This window comes from Mobula hypostoma, chromosome 3 (genome assembly GCF_963921235.1).
Source record: "Mobula hypostoma chromosome 3, sMobHyp1.1, whole genome shotgun sequence".
Classification (NCBI taxonomy): domain Eukaryota; kingdom Metazoa; phylum Chordata; class Chondrichthyes; order Myliobatiformes; family Myliobatidae; genus Mobula; species Mobula hypostoma.
In genome coordinates this window covers 87,329,378-87,345,280 of record NC_086099.1, presented here as the reverse complement: position 1 = coordinate 87,345,280, position 15,903 = coordinate 87,329,378, and the positions used below count along the sequence as shown (strand labels likewise).

The 15,903-nt window shown below is 37.7% G+C and overlaps 1 protein-coding gene across 2 annotated transcripts; it reads left to right on the top strand.

The window, feature by feature from the left end:
- The first annotated feature begins 4,445 nt into the window (after positions 1–4,445).
- clrn2 (clarin 2) lies at positions 4,446–11,762 on the top strand. 2 transcript variants are annotated; one of them, XM_063042173.1, is made up of 3 exons: positions 4,446–4,971; positions 9,191–9,253; positions 11,136–11,762. In XM_063042173.1, the coding sequence occupies exons 1-3, from the start codon at positions 4,719–4,721 to the stop codon at positions 11,399–11,401; spliced, it is 582 nt and encodes a 193-aa protein (XP_062898243.1). In that variant the 5' UTR covers positions 4,446–4,718; the 3' UTR covers positions 11,402–11,762. The 2 variants fall into 2 exon arrangements, with proteins under 2 accessions (XP_062898243.1, XP_062898242.1); XM_063042172.1 differs by having other exon boundaries at positions 9,074–9,253.
- Positions 11,763–15,903: the final 4,141 nt, after the last annotated feature.

Here is a 15,903-nt window from a genome sequence, read left to right as displayed (position 1 = left end):
GCTATCCTCAGAGAGAATGCTCCCCGGATATTTGAAAGATGGGACTACTGACAGCTTTTCATCACCAACAGTGAAGGCAGGTAGAGTGGGTGGGACACTGGTACTCCATTGGCAAACCACTTCTTTCTTGGTGATATTGACAGTCAGCCCCATCCTGCTGTGGAATATGACCAGCTGAATCCCATGGGGTGAAGATCTGTGCATTAGAGAGGTCTACTGTCTATTGTGTGATAGGCAATGGAATCACACCTGCGGGTGGAAGAAGGCTGGATTGACAGATATCAGGCACAGCAAATCCCATCCATATAGAAGACAATTAAACCATGTACCCTGACTTAGACGGAACCAGCAAAGCTATCAAATATTGTGAATATTTCTGGATTCTACAGTAACGCAAAGCTATTTATAGTAGTGAACTTCAAATCGAAAGCTTTGGGGATACTATATTCAGGTGTGGATGCTTTGAACGCTCAAAGCTGCGCTGAAAAGTTCTTCCAAATCCTTGCAAACACCAGACTACCGGAAAAAGCAAGCAGGTCAAATTGCCATCTTGTTATTGATTGAAATGCTGTATGTACCTGACCTTTTCTGTTAGGCTTGGTATTGTAAATATTGCTTTCTATTTTTTATCATAATATTTGTATACCCAAATATTTATTCCTGCTCCTTGTATTTTTCAACAAAAATATTTTATAGTGTAATTGTGTTTTTTTATAGTGTAATTGTGTTTGTTGTTTAGTATGTTCTTATATTATTCAAATATGATATTATTCTCATTCAAAATATTCATATGCCAAACACTTTAATTAGGATTAGAATCAGGTTAATATCAGTGGCATATGTTGTGAAATTTGTTGTTTTGCAGCAGCAGCAATACACTGCAATACTTAATAATAAAAAACTACAAATTGCAATAAGGAAAAAAAATATATATATATAAATTAAATACTGTGACACACTCATGCAAGCCCCCACATCTCTGAAAGCTTCTGTAATTTCAGTCTCTGAGGGCAACATCAGGGCATCCTTCAAGAGGGTGAACCCACAAGATACCTGGCAACCCTGCCTGAGTATAAGTGATCAGTGCGGCCCAACGGGCTGGCATATTTACAGACATATTCAACCCTTTATTTGGTGATCTAAGGTCCCCTCCTGCTCAAGAAGTCATCTGTTGTACAGGTGCCGAAGACTTGCCTTAATGACTACCACCCAGTAGGTTAGTGATGATCTGGATCCACTTCAATTTGCCTTCCACCACAACAGGTCAATAGCAGATGTGATTTCTCTGGCTCTTTGATCTACCCTGGACCATCTGGACATTAGGAACTCATAGAAAGGCTGCTGTTTATTTACTACAGTTCAACATTCCTTTCCAAACTTATTAACAAGCTTCAAGACCTGGGCCTCCATACCTCCCTGAACAAAAGAACCCTCAACTTCCTCATTGGTGGACCTCAATCAGTGAGAACTGGTAATATCTCTTCCTGGCTGATCATGAACATAATGGCACCTCAAGGCTGTGTGCTTAGCTCCCTGCTGTCGTCCCTCTACACCATAACTGAGAGGCTAAGCACAGCCCCTGTGCCATTTACAAATTCACTGTTGTTGGACAAATCACAGATGGTGATGAATGCACGTACAGGAGTAAGATAGGACAGCTGCTTGAATGGTACACAAGCAGCAAACTGAAGAACTGATGGTTGACATCAGGAAGGGGAAGGAGGGCAAACATGCTCCGGTCTGCACTGGTCGATCAGCAGTGGAGAGTGTCAGCAGCTTTGAAATCCTCGATGTTAGCACGATCCTGAGCCCAGCACAGAGGTAAAAATCACACAACAGTCTCCAAACACCAAACATTCTAACAAACTTCTACAGTTAAACTGTTAAAAGTATCCTGCAAAGATTTATGGCACGGCAATAGCAATTTGAATGTGCAGGAGCTGCAGAGAGCAGTGTACTCTGCCCAAAATATTGTGGGGACATTCTCTCCTAAGTCATCTATACATAGCTACATAGAGCAGGAGGTGAAATCCCATACCAGCAGTTATGTCCCTTCAAGCATTCAGTTCTTAAACTGACCTACACAACCTTAATCACTATTAGCTTAGCAACACTATGACCACCTTAACCACTTTGCACTAAGCTGGTCTGGATTTTGTGCTTTATGTGTATAACATTGCATAATTTATGCCGTTAATTTAATTTTTTTGTGAATGATGTGTATCTGATACTTTGTACCAGATAGTCAAGTAAGATGTTTGTTGCACCTGGTCATATGACAATAAGCTCAACCCAACTTTGACTTTTGATTTTATTAATATTAATCACGCTTAGAATATTGAGAAGACCTGTGTTTTGCAAAAAGAGATCTTAATGGTAAGCAGGAGATTCCTGTTTAATTTAATTTTATCAAGTGGTCTTCTTTGCAATCAATACTGAACCATGAAAAGTATCCAGATGGGGTACCTGGAAAAGTACTAAAATCTGGCTGGACTATTCACTGAGATCTTTAAACACTTGCTTCGGTAGTCTGAGGTACCCACTTGCTTCAAGCAGGCTTCAATTATATCGTATGGTGACATGAGAAATATGAATTGTGAAAATGACCCACAAGGAAGGTCTAGGAGATCACAGAGAAATCTGAAACTCAATATTGAAGATCAAGGACTGACAGATACCATGCAGAAAAGTAAGATGCTGTTTTTGATAGATCCCCACTAGACACATAGTTCATGTTCTACTACATCAGATGTACAATCACTGAAGTGGGGAGTGTACACCAAATTGTTACTCTATCCCTGAGTCATCACATGAATAATAGAGGTTTGTATTAGACACGTGTTCAGCCACAACTAATTAAAATTGCTCATGTTTACATCATATCGCACAGACAAGGTATAATAATTCCTTGCTTGAACAAGATAAAACACAATCAAAATTGATTGAGCAGAAATATCCTGATAATGGATAAATTTTCACCATGATTATGAATCCTTCAACTAATTTACCCCATAATTGTGTTGAAGTGTTTGGATTGTTTATGTGACTTCATTATAGCAAAGCTAGGAAGAAGACTTCCTATGTAGACCATTTTGCTAAAGTTATTATTCTTCTGATTCCTGTTTTATAATTCACAAAACAGGAATCAAAGACGAGATAGAATTGATTAAACAAAATAAATTATACCAGGGGTACTTTATTCTCAATGCTGTCTTGTTGCAGAAGCTTCATTATTAATGTGCCAATAAGCATGGGATAGGAAGCCAGTGAGAGCTAAGCAGCACAGTAACCTTGGAGATGGTCACATGAGCAGCTTTAAGACTCCTCTTCTAATGAATCACCAACAGTGAGATTGCTGGTTCACTTATTGTGTTTACTCTACAAGAATCAACTTTGCAAAGGAAAAATCTTTGGCTATAGTAGCCCCAAAGGGTTTTATTAGCTCCACAGCATTTAATGAGGACATTACACTAAAATGAAGGTGGAATGTATTCATTGAGAAAGAAAACAGTGGTAAAGACCAACTTGAAAATCTTAGTTTTGGATTTCATGAGCAGTAAAATGTAAATTCTACAATAAGTAAGTATGTGAATTGTTTAACTTTTAGAAGAACTTGTTGATTGCATATAATTTTCATTTAAGCAAATGTATTCATAGGAGATAATTCCTTCTATATAAGCTGAAGAGAATAATGATCTGGACTGCAGAAGTCTCTATTATTTATAAACAATTCTGCTTTCAGTTAGTTTGGTAACCAGTGGACATTTTACAAGGCAATGACATTTCCTTTCCGAAATCAGTCCAATGTAATAGGTTGATATGCAGTATTTTGAATTTTAATATCAACAAATAAATATTTTAGCATAATCTGAATCATTTACAATTTTGTACATCAAAGTCAATAGTAATGTCAAAAAAAAAATGGAAATCTTAACGTTATTGCCCTGCTGCTAAACAGTATTCTCATGAATATAAAGTTATAACATTGCCAAAAATTTAAGTTTTCCAGTAAGTATTATTTTGTGAATTATCAAGAACTTTTTTGTTGGAAAAGATGAATTTCATTTCAATTGAAGCAGAAAGTTCAGGAATAGCACATTGATATCATTCTATTTCTCTCCCAGCCTTTTCTTCGGCCTCAAATACCACTGAATCCCATGTCTAGAAAACTGATATAAGGAAGTTTTTGATTTTGATTTACAACATTAAATGTTAGAACAAAAGTGCATTTCAGGAGTGGTTCCTTCCAATTTTTGTCTTTTTTTGGTTTTCTTTTTTACAGTCATGCCAATGTTCACAACATATTCTGTTTTGGTGGAACAGACATCTACTGGAACTAAACTGGAACTGTCAATGAAGTGACAACTGTGAGATAAGCAATGGTTAGACCTTTTCATATTGATTGAGAGGAGCTAAACATGCATTTGGAGAAGGTGCGAAGATTATTAGGTTTTTTGAAAATTGCAATGTACTCAAAAGAAAATGTAAGCACTATCAAATGAATAACAACAATAGTAGGACTAATGAATCACTGGACAATATATGTCTGAGTTGCTTTAAATTACCTTATTACATCAGTGACGAATTGTAAAGCATCAAAATAGGTTTGCAGTAAGATTTAGCAGCAACTTTGCTTCAACTAGAACTGGAAGACTTCCGTGAGCCATTCACTTATTAAGAGAGTGACAGAGACCTGTATTAAAATTACATTTCATGTGATGCCTAACCTTCTGAAGAAAGCTCTGTTTTCTATATCTGCCATTGTAAGTTTTTTATCTGCAATCCTGCTTGCTGTGGCACTAGGAACAACACGATGGGTGACTGGTACCATTTTGTGCAAAACAGGGGCTGAAATAGTGAATGCTACAGATCCAGAAATGGCAAAGTTTATAGGACACCTTTACTATGGATTATTCCGAGGACGAAAAGTACGGAAGTGTGGTCTTGGAGGACGGTACTCTGAAATCACAAGTAATTATAGTGAATATTGGAAAATTATGTTACTGTGTTTAATTTGTTATTTAAATATACTCTGTGGCACACTCAGGTTTTATCCCTGGAACTCATAAATACAGGTCCTGATGAAAGTGATGAACTTTTCCCTCATTTGCAAACTATTCAGACCAAGATCATTGTACAAATCTCCTAGTGAGTCTCTTGACTTTTCTTAAATTGGCATTAAATTGGCAACCCAGTTGCTGGCTGTCATGTCTTTGAACAAGGCTGCCATATCTGAAGCTAGATTGAGGACATATATTCCTAGCAATTGGATTGCACCTGTTTTTGGCACATGTTTAGCATTATCTATAAATAAGCCCCCTCAAAAATAAAGGGGAAATTGCCCAAAAGCAAATCCACAAAAGCATGTGAGTATTTAATACTAGAAGTAGAATATAGTCTGGAAACAAATTTAGCACAACTACCAAATCTTTGGTGTACAGCAATCAGAGAAGGGTGTTGGCCCTTTAAGTAATATCCACCAATAGCAGCCAAACAAGAGTAGATGACAATATGGCTGTCAAAGGAGAAAGAAGTGCTGCAGGAAGGTGGAAAAGACATCCCAGATTCATCAGAGGACATTAAAGTCCCACTGAGCATGATCCTTTTCAGGAAGGAGGTCTCTGTCTGATGAGCCAGGACTTACCCTGATCATCTTTGGAAAAGCTTGGCAGGGGGTGGCTTGAGTTGCCTCCTCCAAGATGTGAATGTTGCCAGTCAGTGTAAAAACTTCACAACCTCACAAAGGTGACAAGCTTGTGCAGGAAAGTGTGACACTTTGAAAGGTGGCGCTTCCTCAGGTCTTCTCCCTTGTGTACTTTGGAATAGGCAACTGGTCCAAAGACTTAAAGTGAACTTCACTTGGAGCTCCATGAGGAATGATTGAGTGTGAACTTAATTAGCTTGAAATATGGGCTCATTAATCATCTCCCTAACAATTTCTTGCTAATCTAAACAATATACTGAACAGTGCATTACTTTTAACTACATTGATTACAATAATGAATAAACGTTATTGATACCTGTGGCAGTCCAACATGTTAAAAGCTCTCAACCTCTGCTTGCACTTCCAAGTGTTGCTCTTTGAAGGAAAGTTATTTGTGCATTTTACCACTCATCAAGGAACATAGAGATATTGCAGCAAGCCAATAAAGTAGTTGGATCAGTGATTCATTCATTGATGAGATAAATGGACCTGCAAAGCTACATACAAAGTGGAAATGCATGATGATCTTGCACCTTGCTGATACATTATCTCATATCTCATGTCTGGTAATTGAGTCACTGTATTGGTGATAATGATTGGGAAACGAAGTATACCGTTTGCTGTGCTCTGAGGACTATTGTTTTGAAGCACTTCACAGATGGACTTATCTGTATCTCCTGCCTGAGCTCTCTAACTCAAACTGAGTGGCCTGCAGTGCCTATTGTGAAATGTCCAATGCAATATTGCCAATCATGTATCATTGAGGAGTCTGTTTAAGGAGGGAATAGCATCCAAAAACTGTAAAAAAAAAGAAAATCCTTGTTAGTCGTTTCATACTCTGTGAACTTTAATTTTCTGTATCTGGCTCTGAAGCTGCCCAATCACATCTCCCAGTGTCAGGAGAGTATAACTTTAAGTAGCTAGAAAGACAAGAACTTGCCATGAGGTTGTTCTACTTCCAACAAGCCTATTCCATGGCAGGAGTTGTATGAAGGTTTGGTTTGGATTTATGTTAGTAGAGTTAAAAATATGTTCTGTACGGCAAATTATGTCATTAGATACACTTCTGTCTGTGGGAAAATGTTCGGCAGGCTAATATGAATTTTGATCAGAAGCGTCCAGTCAGTTTCATCTGGAAATGATTACTAACATAATATTTTTCTGAACTAAATTAATTTTGGATTGCATAGCACTTTAAAAGTTAGTGCTGGGTAATCTATTTTCGAGCTGTTAAGTGTTAACTCTGACATTTCTCAACTTGAAGACCACATATAAAAAGAATATTATAGTTCATTTTGCAAAAGAAATGACCTTTTCATGAGAGTTTATCTATAGCATGACTCATTTTCAATGAGAATTATGGAGTGGATCAAAATTTTATTAATATTTCAGTAGCAAGATGGTACAGAACTCGTTGAAATTGCAGTCATTCTTCATTTTCCAGTGTGCACAAATTTTCACAAATGTGATTTAGTCAAATACAAAAAAAATCAAAGGGGCAACTTGTTTTAAATCAGATCAGTTTTTGGATCATTTCATCTTACATTCAGTTTTATTGTGCCCAAGAAGAACAAGTGTCAGCACAAAATGTCAGTGGAATATACAACATGATAAAACAGCACACATTGCTATATGTAAATGGGAGTTCATTTACATTAAAAAATAAACGGAACTTGAAGAGAGAATTACGTTCTGGATGATAAATGACATATGTGCTGTGAAACTTATTGAGCTCATAAATCCTATGAAGCTTGTAGAAGAACTAGCTGCCTTTTGAAGCAAAACTTATTCTTCACACTTGTAAGCATCTCTAAAATTTTAAACGTTTTATTGTCTTTACTACCTGAATGGTAATTAGGAAGATAGGTAAGTAAACCTAATAACTGGACTGTGAAGACGAGAATCTACCCATATACCAATCTTATCTAAAATAAACAACATCAATGCCTGTGTGATTGGATTATATTGAAGTGCCTGGCTGCCACCTTCCATCATGTTGGCTGAAGTTTACAAGATATCGATCAGCCAATCTGATATAGGAAATAACTGCATGACTTAAGTAGGGGGTAGTGCTAACAGGTAGAAAATAATGGCAGATCAGAATAAGAAAGGTATGTTGATCTTGTAAAATTCATTGCAGATGCTCAATCCTTCCTCATTCAATCCTGTTTGGGTGGAATGCTGCTGCTGGACTGGGAGCACCATTAAGAAGCTTCATTGCTCCAGAACTCATCACACAGATGAGGCCACTTGGTCCATCACACATGTGTAGGTGCAATGAGTAAGAATAACTTGAAGCACACAGCACTCAGTGGGAGTCTAGGAGTCCTGTGCAATATCTTGTTGAGACTGTAAACACATAAGGTGATATCAAAAAAAGGTAAAAAGAAAAAGATATAACAATTTTCAAACTGGAGATAAAATAGCATTGGGCTTTTTTAGAGTTAAGATAAATGAAAACTAAGACTGTCATGCACAATAACAAACTCTGTAACTAAATGACACAGTTAAATTTGGAGGTAAACTGAATATGCAGTTCTGCTATAATTTTCTTCACAATGAACAGTAAAAATGTGCAACAGTTTACTAGCAGATGAATGATATAGATAAATTTAAAATGTAACCTGATTAATTGAAGATGTGCAGAAGTGGAAATAAAAGTCTTAGAAATGATGTTGAGAATATTAACAATTAAGATACTTATAGGCTTTCCTCTACCATAATTTTAAAGAATAATAATAGTGCTGATAAAATGGATAAAAGAATGTCATGTAAAGTCATGTTACAGCAGTATACGGTAAATTATGTGCATATCGTGTGCCTATAATTTAATAATCAGCCAATGGGACTATGATGATTTTCCAGAAAAATACCGAGTTGTCAAAGATGACAGTAATGTGAAATTGGTTTTGTGCAGGTCTCTATGTCTGAACTCTGTGCACACATAAATGCATGAAATTCAAAATAAATCACCAGTCCTTCCCAATATTTTTCCCCAAGGTATCTGCCGATACATTGCAGCCAATAATTCTCTCTTGCATTACAGAGCCTTCCAGTTTGAGCACTGGCCCAGTTAAGAGCAATTAATTCAGTTAAGCCAGATCTGGAGTTGCCTTGTTCTAGATTACATGTCACTACTTCTTGGATAAACTCATTGATCTATTAGATAAAAAAATATATATATTGATAAAATTATTCCAGATATGAAAATAATTGTCATGGGAAAGTAGCATCACTGTGGACAACTAAACTTAATTTGAAAATTCAGATTTGTCATTATTGTTAATCAGTTTTACATATGCATTAATATGAATCCTTTTCCAGAAACATGCATGCTTTTGTTATAATATTTTTAATCTATATTTTCAGTTTTTCCACAGTTGGTGAAAACATTGAATACTGCTGTTCACATTTTGGTTATATTGTTTATCTGCCTAGCAATTGCATTTGCTATGGTTAGTTTTGGATTTTGTATTTACAATGCAGTGAAAATCCCTTACCAAGCCATGAAAGGATCAATGGGCATCCACCTATGGAATTTGTTTGCAAGTAAGTGTATTGAATACAATATTTAACTCAGTGTTCCTTTCCTGTTTTCAAATAAAGGGATATGTATGATATTAAATAGTTGAAACATAATTAGTGCTACTTATACTACAGTAATTTAAAACTTTGGATAATGGTATGCTTTGTTACAAGCTTCCAGTTTCAATAATCTTTGGAAGTGAATGCTTGTTACAAAGCATACCATTATCCAAAGTTTTTAAATCCAAAGTACATAAATAAATTGGGCTGTTGCTGTTCTGTCCTAACTTTATATGATCATCAATAATCAAATGAAGGAAATGGACAATTGATTTTATGGGTCAAAATCCTGATCAGTCAACTGTCCAGTTTCTCCCACGGATGCTGCCTGAACTTCTGATTTCCTCAATTTCTTTGATTCCAGTTCCAGCATCTGCAGTCTCCTGTTGTCTCCAATCATTAGCTGAAGTAATTTTAATGCCTCAAATTAATATTCCACATATTTGAAAGAAAAATAGACTTTTTTCTTGATAACATGTAACATTTATGTTTTTGCTGCTCATGACTCTTAACCATCATGACATTAATATTTTGTTGCTTTATATTGTGATTATTTCACATGCACAAGTTGGGCCAAAGGGCATGTTTACATGCTGTATGAATGTATTTCAATACTTTGCATCTGCAGAAACGTTACATTGTTACACAGTTTTTAATCTAAATTGTTTAATATCTCACATATCCCTTTAGTAAATAGTTTTATTTATAAATTAATAATTTAAGAAGAATTAGCTGTACATCCTACAAAAGAAATATCTTTTTTTTTTCTTGCTAACATTAATGCTGAGATTACATAATGTCTGTTATTTTAGCTCTTTGTAATTATAAAAATTCCTTACAAGGCATCAATAGTGCTACCATCATAGTAGATAGCTTTGGTAAGGCTCCCTGATTCTGCATTGAACCAATGTCACTTTAAAAATACTTCCTTTGCATACTCATATATACCTTAAAGGTATACTAAAGAAATCAGAAACTATGTACATCATGTGTTAAATATTTTTTGAGAGATGACTTCAGCAGTACTTCAGATTGATGTCTGTCCCTCACAGATCAGTAATTAGGTTTTTCCAGGTGGCAAGGAGTAATAGGTGAATTTTAGAAAAATTGGAGAATTATTGGCCATGGGGAACTGTTATAAAAAAAGTAGTGGAGGTTTGTGTAGATCAGTCATGATCTTATTGCATGATGGGGCAGGCTTGGGTTGCCAGATGAATTACTCCTGTTCCTATTATCATCTGTTGCTTATATAATATAAATTTGTGTCTCATTCAACTATTATTGGGCACAATACAACAATATATCTAGGCAGAAACAAATCTCTCCAATCAGAAGCATAATAAACTATTATTTAATTAACTCACTCTTGCCTAGCAGAGAAGTTATACGTTGTAGTTGCTAGGATTCTGTTGAGACTGATAGTTCTTTCTTGAAAGCATTAACTCCATGCCATCTGTTGGGTTTGACATGATGCTTCCTCTATGTCTTCATACCAAATGGTTATTTGCAATGCATGAATTCATCATCCATTCACCTCTACATTCTGATATTTGTATGTACACACCTCTATTAGAAGTTACTTGATCATGGACTGACATAGGAGCATGACTGAATTCAGCACCTTAATCAATGTTGCATCAAGGTCCATTGCAGTACAGCAGTCACCCATCCAGTTAACATCATCTAAATCTCCATCTTTATCCTGTTTGTAAGTCATCTTCTCATTGACTAAAACTGGCTGAGGCATGAGCAGAGCCAAATTAAAAGTTTTAGATGAGGCAAATCTATAGACAGGGAAATGTGCTATATTATTCTATCTTGGAATTGCAATGTTTTCCTTCCACAGGTCTATGTGGATTGTTTGCAATTGTTTGCTTTTTTGCTGCCGTGAAACTTCACCACCACACAGAACGAGTTGCCAATTTTCGTGAGCAAGTCTTTAAGTTTGTTATACTTCAGGAATACTTCGACTCTTCCTTCTGGATTTGTGTGGCAAGTCCTGTGGTACATGTGGTGAATATTCTAATTGTGTGCATCAGTGGAGTACAATTCCCCACATTGAAGACCAAGTCAGAGGAAGCAAATGTGACAGCTGAAGACCTGATGTACTAGTATTGGTATCATGCAGGAACATATAATTGGAAAATTTCACCTGTAATGAAGTACTTCCAAAAGCCAAATACATCTTGTTTATCTTGTGACAAACAATTCATATCTGGTGTAATATTGGAGGAGCCCTTAAAACTAACATTAAATGTATTTTGTCTCGATAGAGCTACACACAAGTTGTTTTTTTATGTACAAAGTGTAAATATTTAATAGTAAAACGTGTATTTTCTTCATCCAGCCAGTTATTATTCAAAATCTTCATTTGCTTTGATATGTATTTTAAAACTTTTTTTCATATGCTTGTGAAAATGTGTTGGATGTTTGACAAAACTACATAACTGTCATCACTGAGAATAAAATAAAATAACTGGACACATTGCTGCTGTCACCTTGCCTCTCTCGTCTGTCATGAGCAGGGCTGCTGCCGATGGTCTCATCTCAAAGGTCTCCCTTATCTAGGTTGACTACATACCACCACAGTCTTTCTTGCCTGGATGTTACTGCACCTTCTATGCTCCCTCCTTTTTGTCCTGTACAGGACAACACTAACCTTACTGAATTCCAAAGCGCGTAGTTTCTGAAACTCCGTGACAGTTGCATCAGGGACAGTTGGCTGTTGATGTCAGGGATGTACTGTACGTACAACACTCCTGGTTAATAGCGGCACAAGTACCACCTCTCTTGGGTAACAAGAAGTCCAGCACTAGCTGGTTTTGAAGGGCTGCAGTGTGGATTGCCTGTATTTCAGCAGCAATGTCATTGGTGACCTGGTTCATACCATAAGTCACTAAGGCTGTATCATTAGCCAATTTCCTCATTGCTGAAACCATACTAATGCTCTTGTGAGCCAGTTTCCAGAACCCCAGAACAGGAACAGTACAATCCAGAAGTACTCAGACACCATAGCCCTTCAATGGCTGCCCACACAGCATGATGTAGAGAGAGTAGGAATGTGATACATCTGTGGTACTACATAAGCCAGATAACAACAACCTCGCCACAGCTTTGCTTCAGGCCAAAGATCCCATTATAGGAGAGGTACTCCGGCAGCCATTGATAGGCCTGATAGCCACATATCTAGTAATTACCATTGACAAGATTCAGAGTGTCACCGATAGTATTGACATTGCACGTATTGTTACCTAAATCTAGTCCTGTCCCTTGATGGCTACAGTAACATACTTCACCCCTATTGCCATGAACCAGCGTCAGAGCAGAGCATTGATATCAACCGTCAAAACAGTTCCAAGAATCGTTCCAATGGGAGTGCAGTCCCTTGCTTCCTTTACAGTCATAGTTGTGGGATCAAAGCAACACACACTGGTAAGTCACCTTCTGAATATATAGGTCCTCAGCAGCATACCCAACAACTTGACCGATTAGCACATCATGCATATTCATAGCTAAGATAAAGTGTTCAGAGTGTTGGTGTCATGAGGTAGTTCAGAAAACAAATGCACAGACTGTCCAAAACACAACACATGTTGATCATTCAAGGTGGTCAAATTCAATTCATTAGTCCTTACCATCAAGGTTCTTCTGGCCATCCGATCCCTGGTCTGGTGGCACCACTAGCCTAATGTGTGAGGTATATATCCACATTGGACCCTTAGAGTGGTGTACATGGTCAGCAACACTAGGAATGGACCTCCCCAGCGGGGTTCCAGGAAGTTCATTCATCAGTAGGCTCTCACCAGTACCCAATCTCCCATCCAGTAGGAGTGGCACCCTGCAGATCTTCTGGGCTTCAGGTACCTGTTGATGGGAACTGTTAAGAACTTGTGTTAGTGCTATACAATAATGCAACATGCTTTCACTCATAGTGTGGATGAGCATCTGTGTAATTAAAAAGGGCAGAGCGACTGACAAGCTCATAGGATGTTCCAAAATATTTCACATGGAGATTGGCCTGTTACACAGTTTGGAGTGAAGCACATTGTCGTAAGAGCCAGTGAAAGCATCTGTAGCCACGTTAGCTTGGTCTCATCACACAATTTAGCTAACCTGCATTTCACGGCTGTCTCATTAAATTGATAGTGGTAAGAGCAGGTGAAATGGTGTTTACAGTACAAGGCTTTGTCAACTCCTATATAGCTTTACCAGTAGAATGAGGACCGCCATCACTTGAGATTTTCTTAGAGATTCCAAACATAGGAATAGTTTCTGGTAATCAGAGATTCAGTAAGTTACAGCATCATTTCTCTGAGTTTGATAAACTTCTACCCATGGAGATATCAAAAACGATAGAAAGTACATAATCACAACCCATTATTTTAGGTAACTGAATAAGGTCCATTTGGAGATCCTCAAATAACCCCCTGGGGGAGGTTGCAGCACTGGCAGATACTGGCAGTGTCTTTCGGGATTATGTCTCTGGCAGATCATACAGTTGCTGTTACGTTTCTTGCTATGGTCAAGAATCTCTCAATTTCAATTATACCCATTATCCTTTATAGTCTCTCTTGCACATAAAGTCCTTTAGTCCATAAGGTCTTTTCAGCCACTGATGCCTCATGCTGTAATTGTACTAGTTTGTCAAAGAATTTAGAAAGTATTGGCAGCCTGATCACTCTGGATGCTAATACTACTCCTGCCTTAGCAAAGGAATCAGCTCGTTTGTTCCTTCTAGCTCTTTCATCATTCCCATTACTATGAGCCACATAGTCTATAACAATGAACTGAAGTAACTCATTGAAAAGTCTTACTCCAGTGGTGGGCAAGTTGTTGGAGAGGATCCTGAGAGGCAGGATTTATGAGCATTTATGAGTAGCTGATTAGGAATAGTCAGCATGGCTTTGTCAAGGGCAAAACATAACTTACGAGCCTGATTGAATTCTTTGAGAATGTAACAAAATATATTGATGAAGGTAGAGCAGTAGATGTAGTGTAAATGGATTTCAGTAAGGAATTTGATAATGTTTCCCATGCAAGGTTCATTCAGGAAGTAAGGAGGCATGGAATCCAAGGAGACCTTGCTTTGTGGATCTAGAATTAGCTTTCCCACGGAAGGCAAAGGGTAGTTGTAGATGGTTTGTATTCTGCATGGAGGACCTGCATATATGTTACAGTTACAGAACCTGTAAGAAGTTACAGCTCGACATCGATAGGGTGCAGAACTGGGCTGAGAAGTGGTAGAGTTCAACCCAAATAAGTGTGAAGTGGTTCATTTTGTAGGTCAAACTTGAAGACAGAATATAATGTCAATGGTAAGACTCTTGGTAGTGTGGAGGATCAGCGCGATCTTGGGGTCCAAGTCCATAGGACATTCAAAACTGCTGCGCAGGTTGACAGCGTTGTTAAGAAGGCGTGTGGTGTGATGGCCTTCATCAACCGTGGAATTGAGTTCAAGAGCCGTGAGGTAATGTTAAAGCTATATTGGACTTTAGTTAGATGCCACTTGGAGTACAGTGTTCCGTTTTGGTCAGCTCACTACAGGAAGGATCTGGGTACTATAGGGATTGCAGAGCAGATTTACAAGGATGTTGCCTGGTTTGGAGAGCATGCCTTATGAGAATAGGTTGAGTGAACTTGGCCTTTTCTCCTTGGAGTGATGGAGGATGAGAGGTTTATAAAATGATGAGAGGCATTGATTGTGTGGATAGCCAGAGGCTTTTCCTCAGTGCTGAAATAGCTAACACGAGGGGGCATAGCTTTTAAGATACTTGGAAGTAGGTAAAAGGGGGATGTCAGAGGTAAGTTTTTCACACAGAAAGTGGTTGTAGTCGTCTGAACCCTTAGTGCCTAGGTGGTACATGAGGCCTCACAGAGAGTGGTGGGTGCATGGAGGCGGATACGATAGGGTATTTTAAGAGACGCTGTAATGTGCTGTAGATTTCTATGTTTCCATGTAGGAAAAGATTTACTGCATTTTATTGGCGTTCCGAAGGGGTGAGAAACCCATGTGGTTTCCATAATTGTTCATTGTCATGTGTTACTCCTAAGACATAATGGGATCCAGCTGCAATGATGCAGGCTTTCATTCAGGTAAAATGGTTCAGCTGCTTGAGTAGAACAGGAGCTAAGGTAACTCTGCCACTTCTGCTGCTAAATGAGGTGGTGGAAAAGTCAAAGAAAGTAACATATGGGAAATTTTACAACAGGCCAGAATTAAAAGTATACAAGTTCTTCCATACAGTTCAGAAATGGATTATTTAAAGTAAATTGTGTAGTCTATGATGCTGATAGCAATGGAGCCAGAAACTGTTATCAAATTTGCCTTCGCCTGAGAGCATCTTTGAGACCAGTGGCCAGGCTGAACAAAACACACCCCTCACAGACATTGTAATGTTTTACCTCTACTGTGTCTACCATCCCATTTCCAGGATTAATGGTGGGAATCAAACAACTATAAAAATCATACATTTAGAATAGCATTATCTGAAATATGTCTTTGCTGTTCACAACAAAAATTACTAGTCACTAGCAGATCACATGAGCCACGTGTGTAAAGCAGGTAATGTTAAAGACAAAGTTTACAGTGAAATTCTCAACAGAAGTTAATCTGA

What these genes read in the sequence shown, in the direction of transcription:
- clrn2 (XM_063042172.1), top strand. Translation starts at nt 4,719, where the DNA reads ATGCCTAACCTTCTGAAGAAAGCTCTGTTTTCTATATCTGCCATTGTA. An exon ending in ACGGTACTCTGAAATCACAA is followed by an intron (nt 4,972 to 9,073) that starts GTAATTATAGTG and finishes CTATATTTTCAG; the next exon opens with TTTTTCCACAGTTGGTGAAA. An exon ending in CCTATGGAATTTGTTTGCAA is followed by an intron (nt 9,254 to 11,135) that starts GTAAGTGTATTG and finishes TTCCTTCCACAG; the next exon opens with GTCTATGTGGATTGTTTGCA.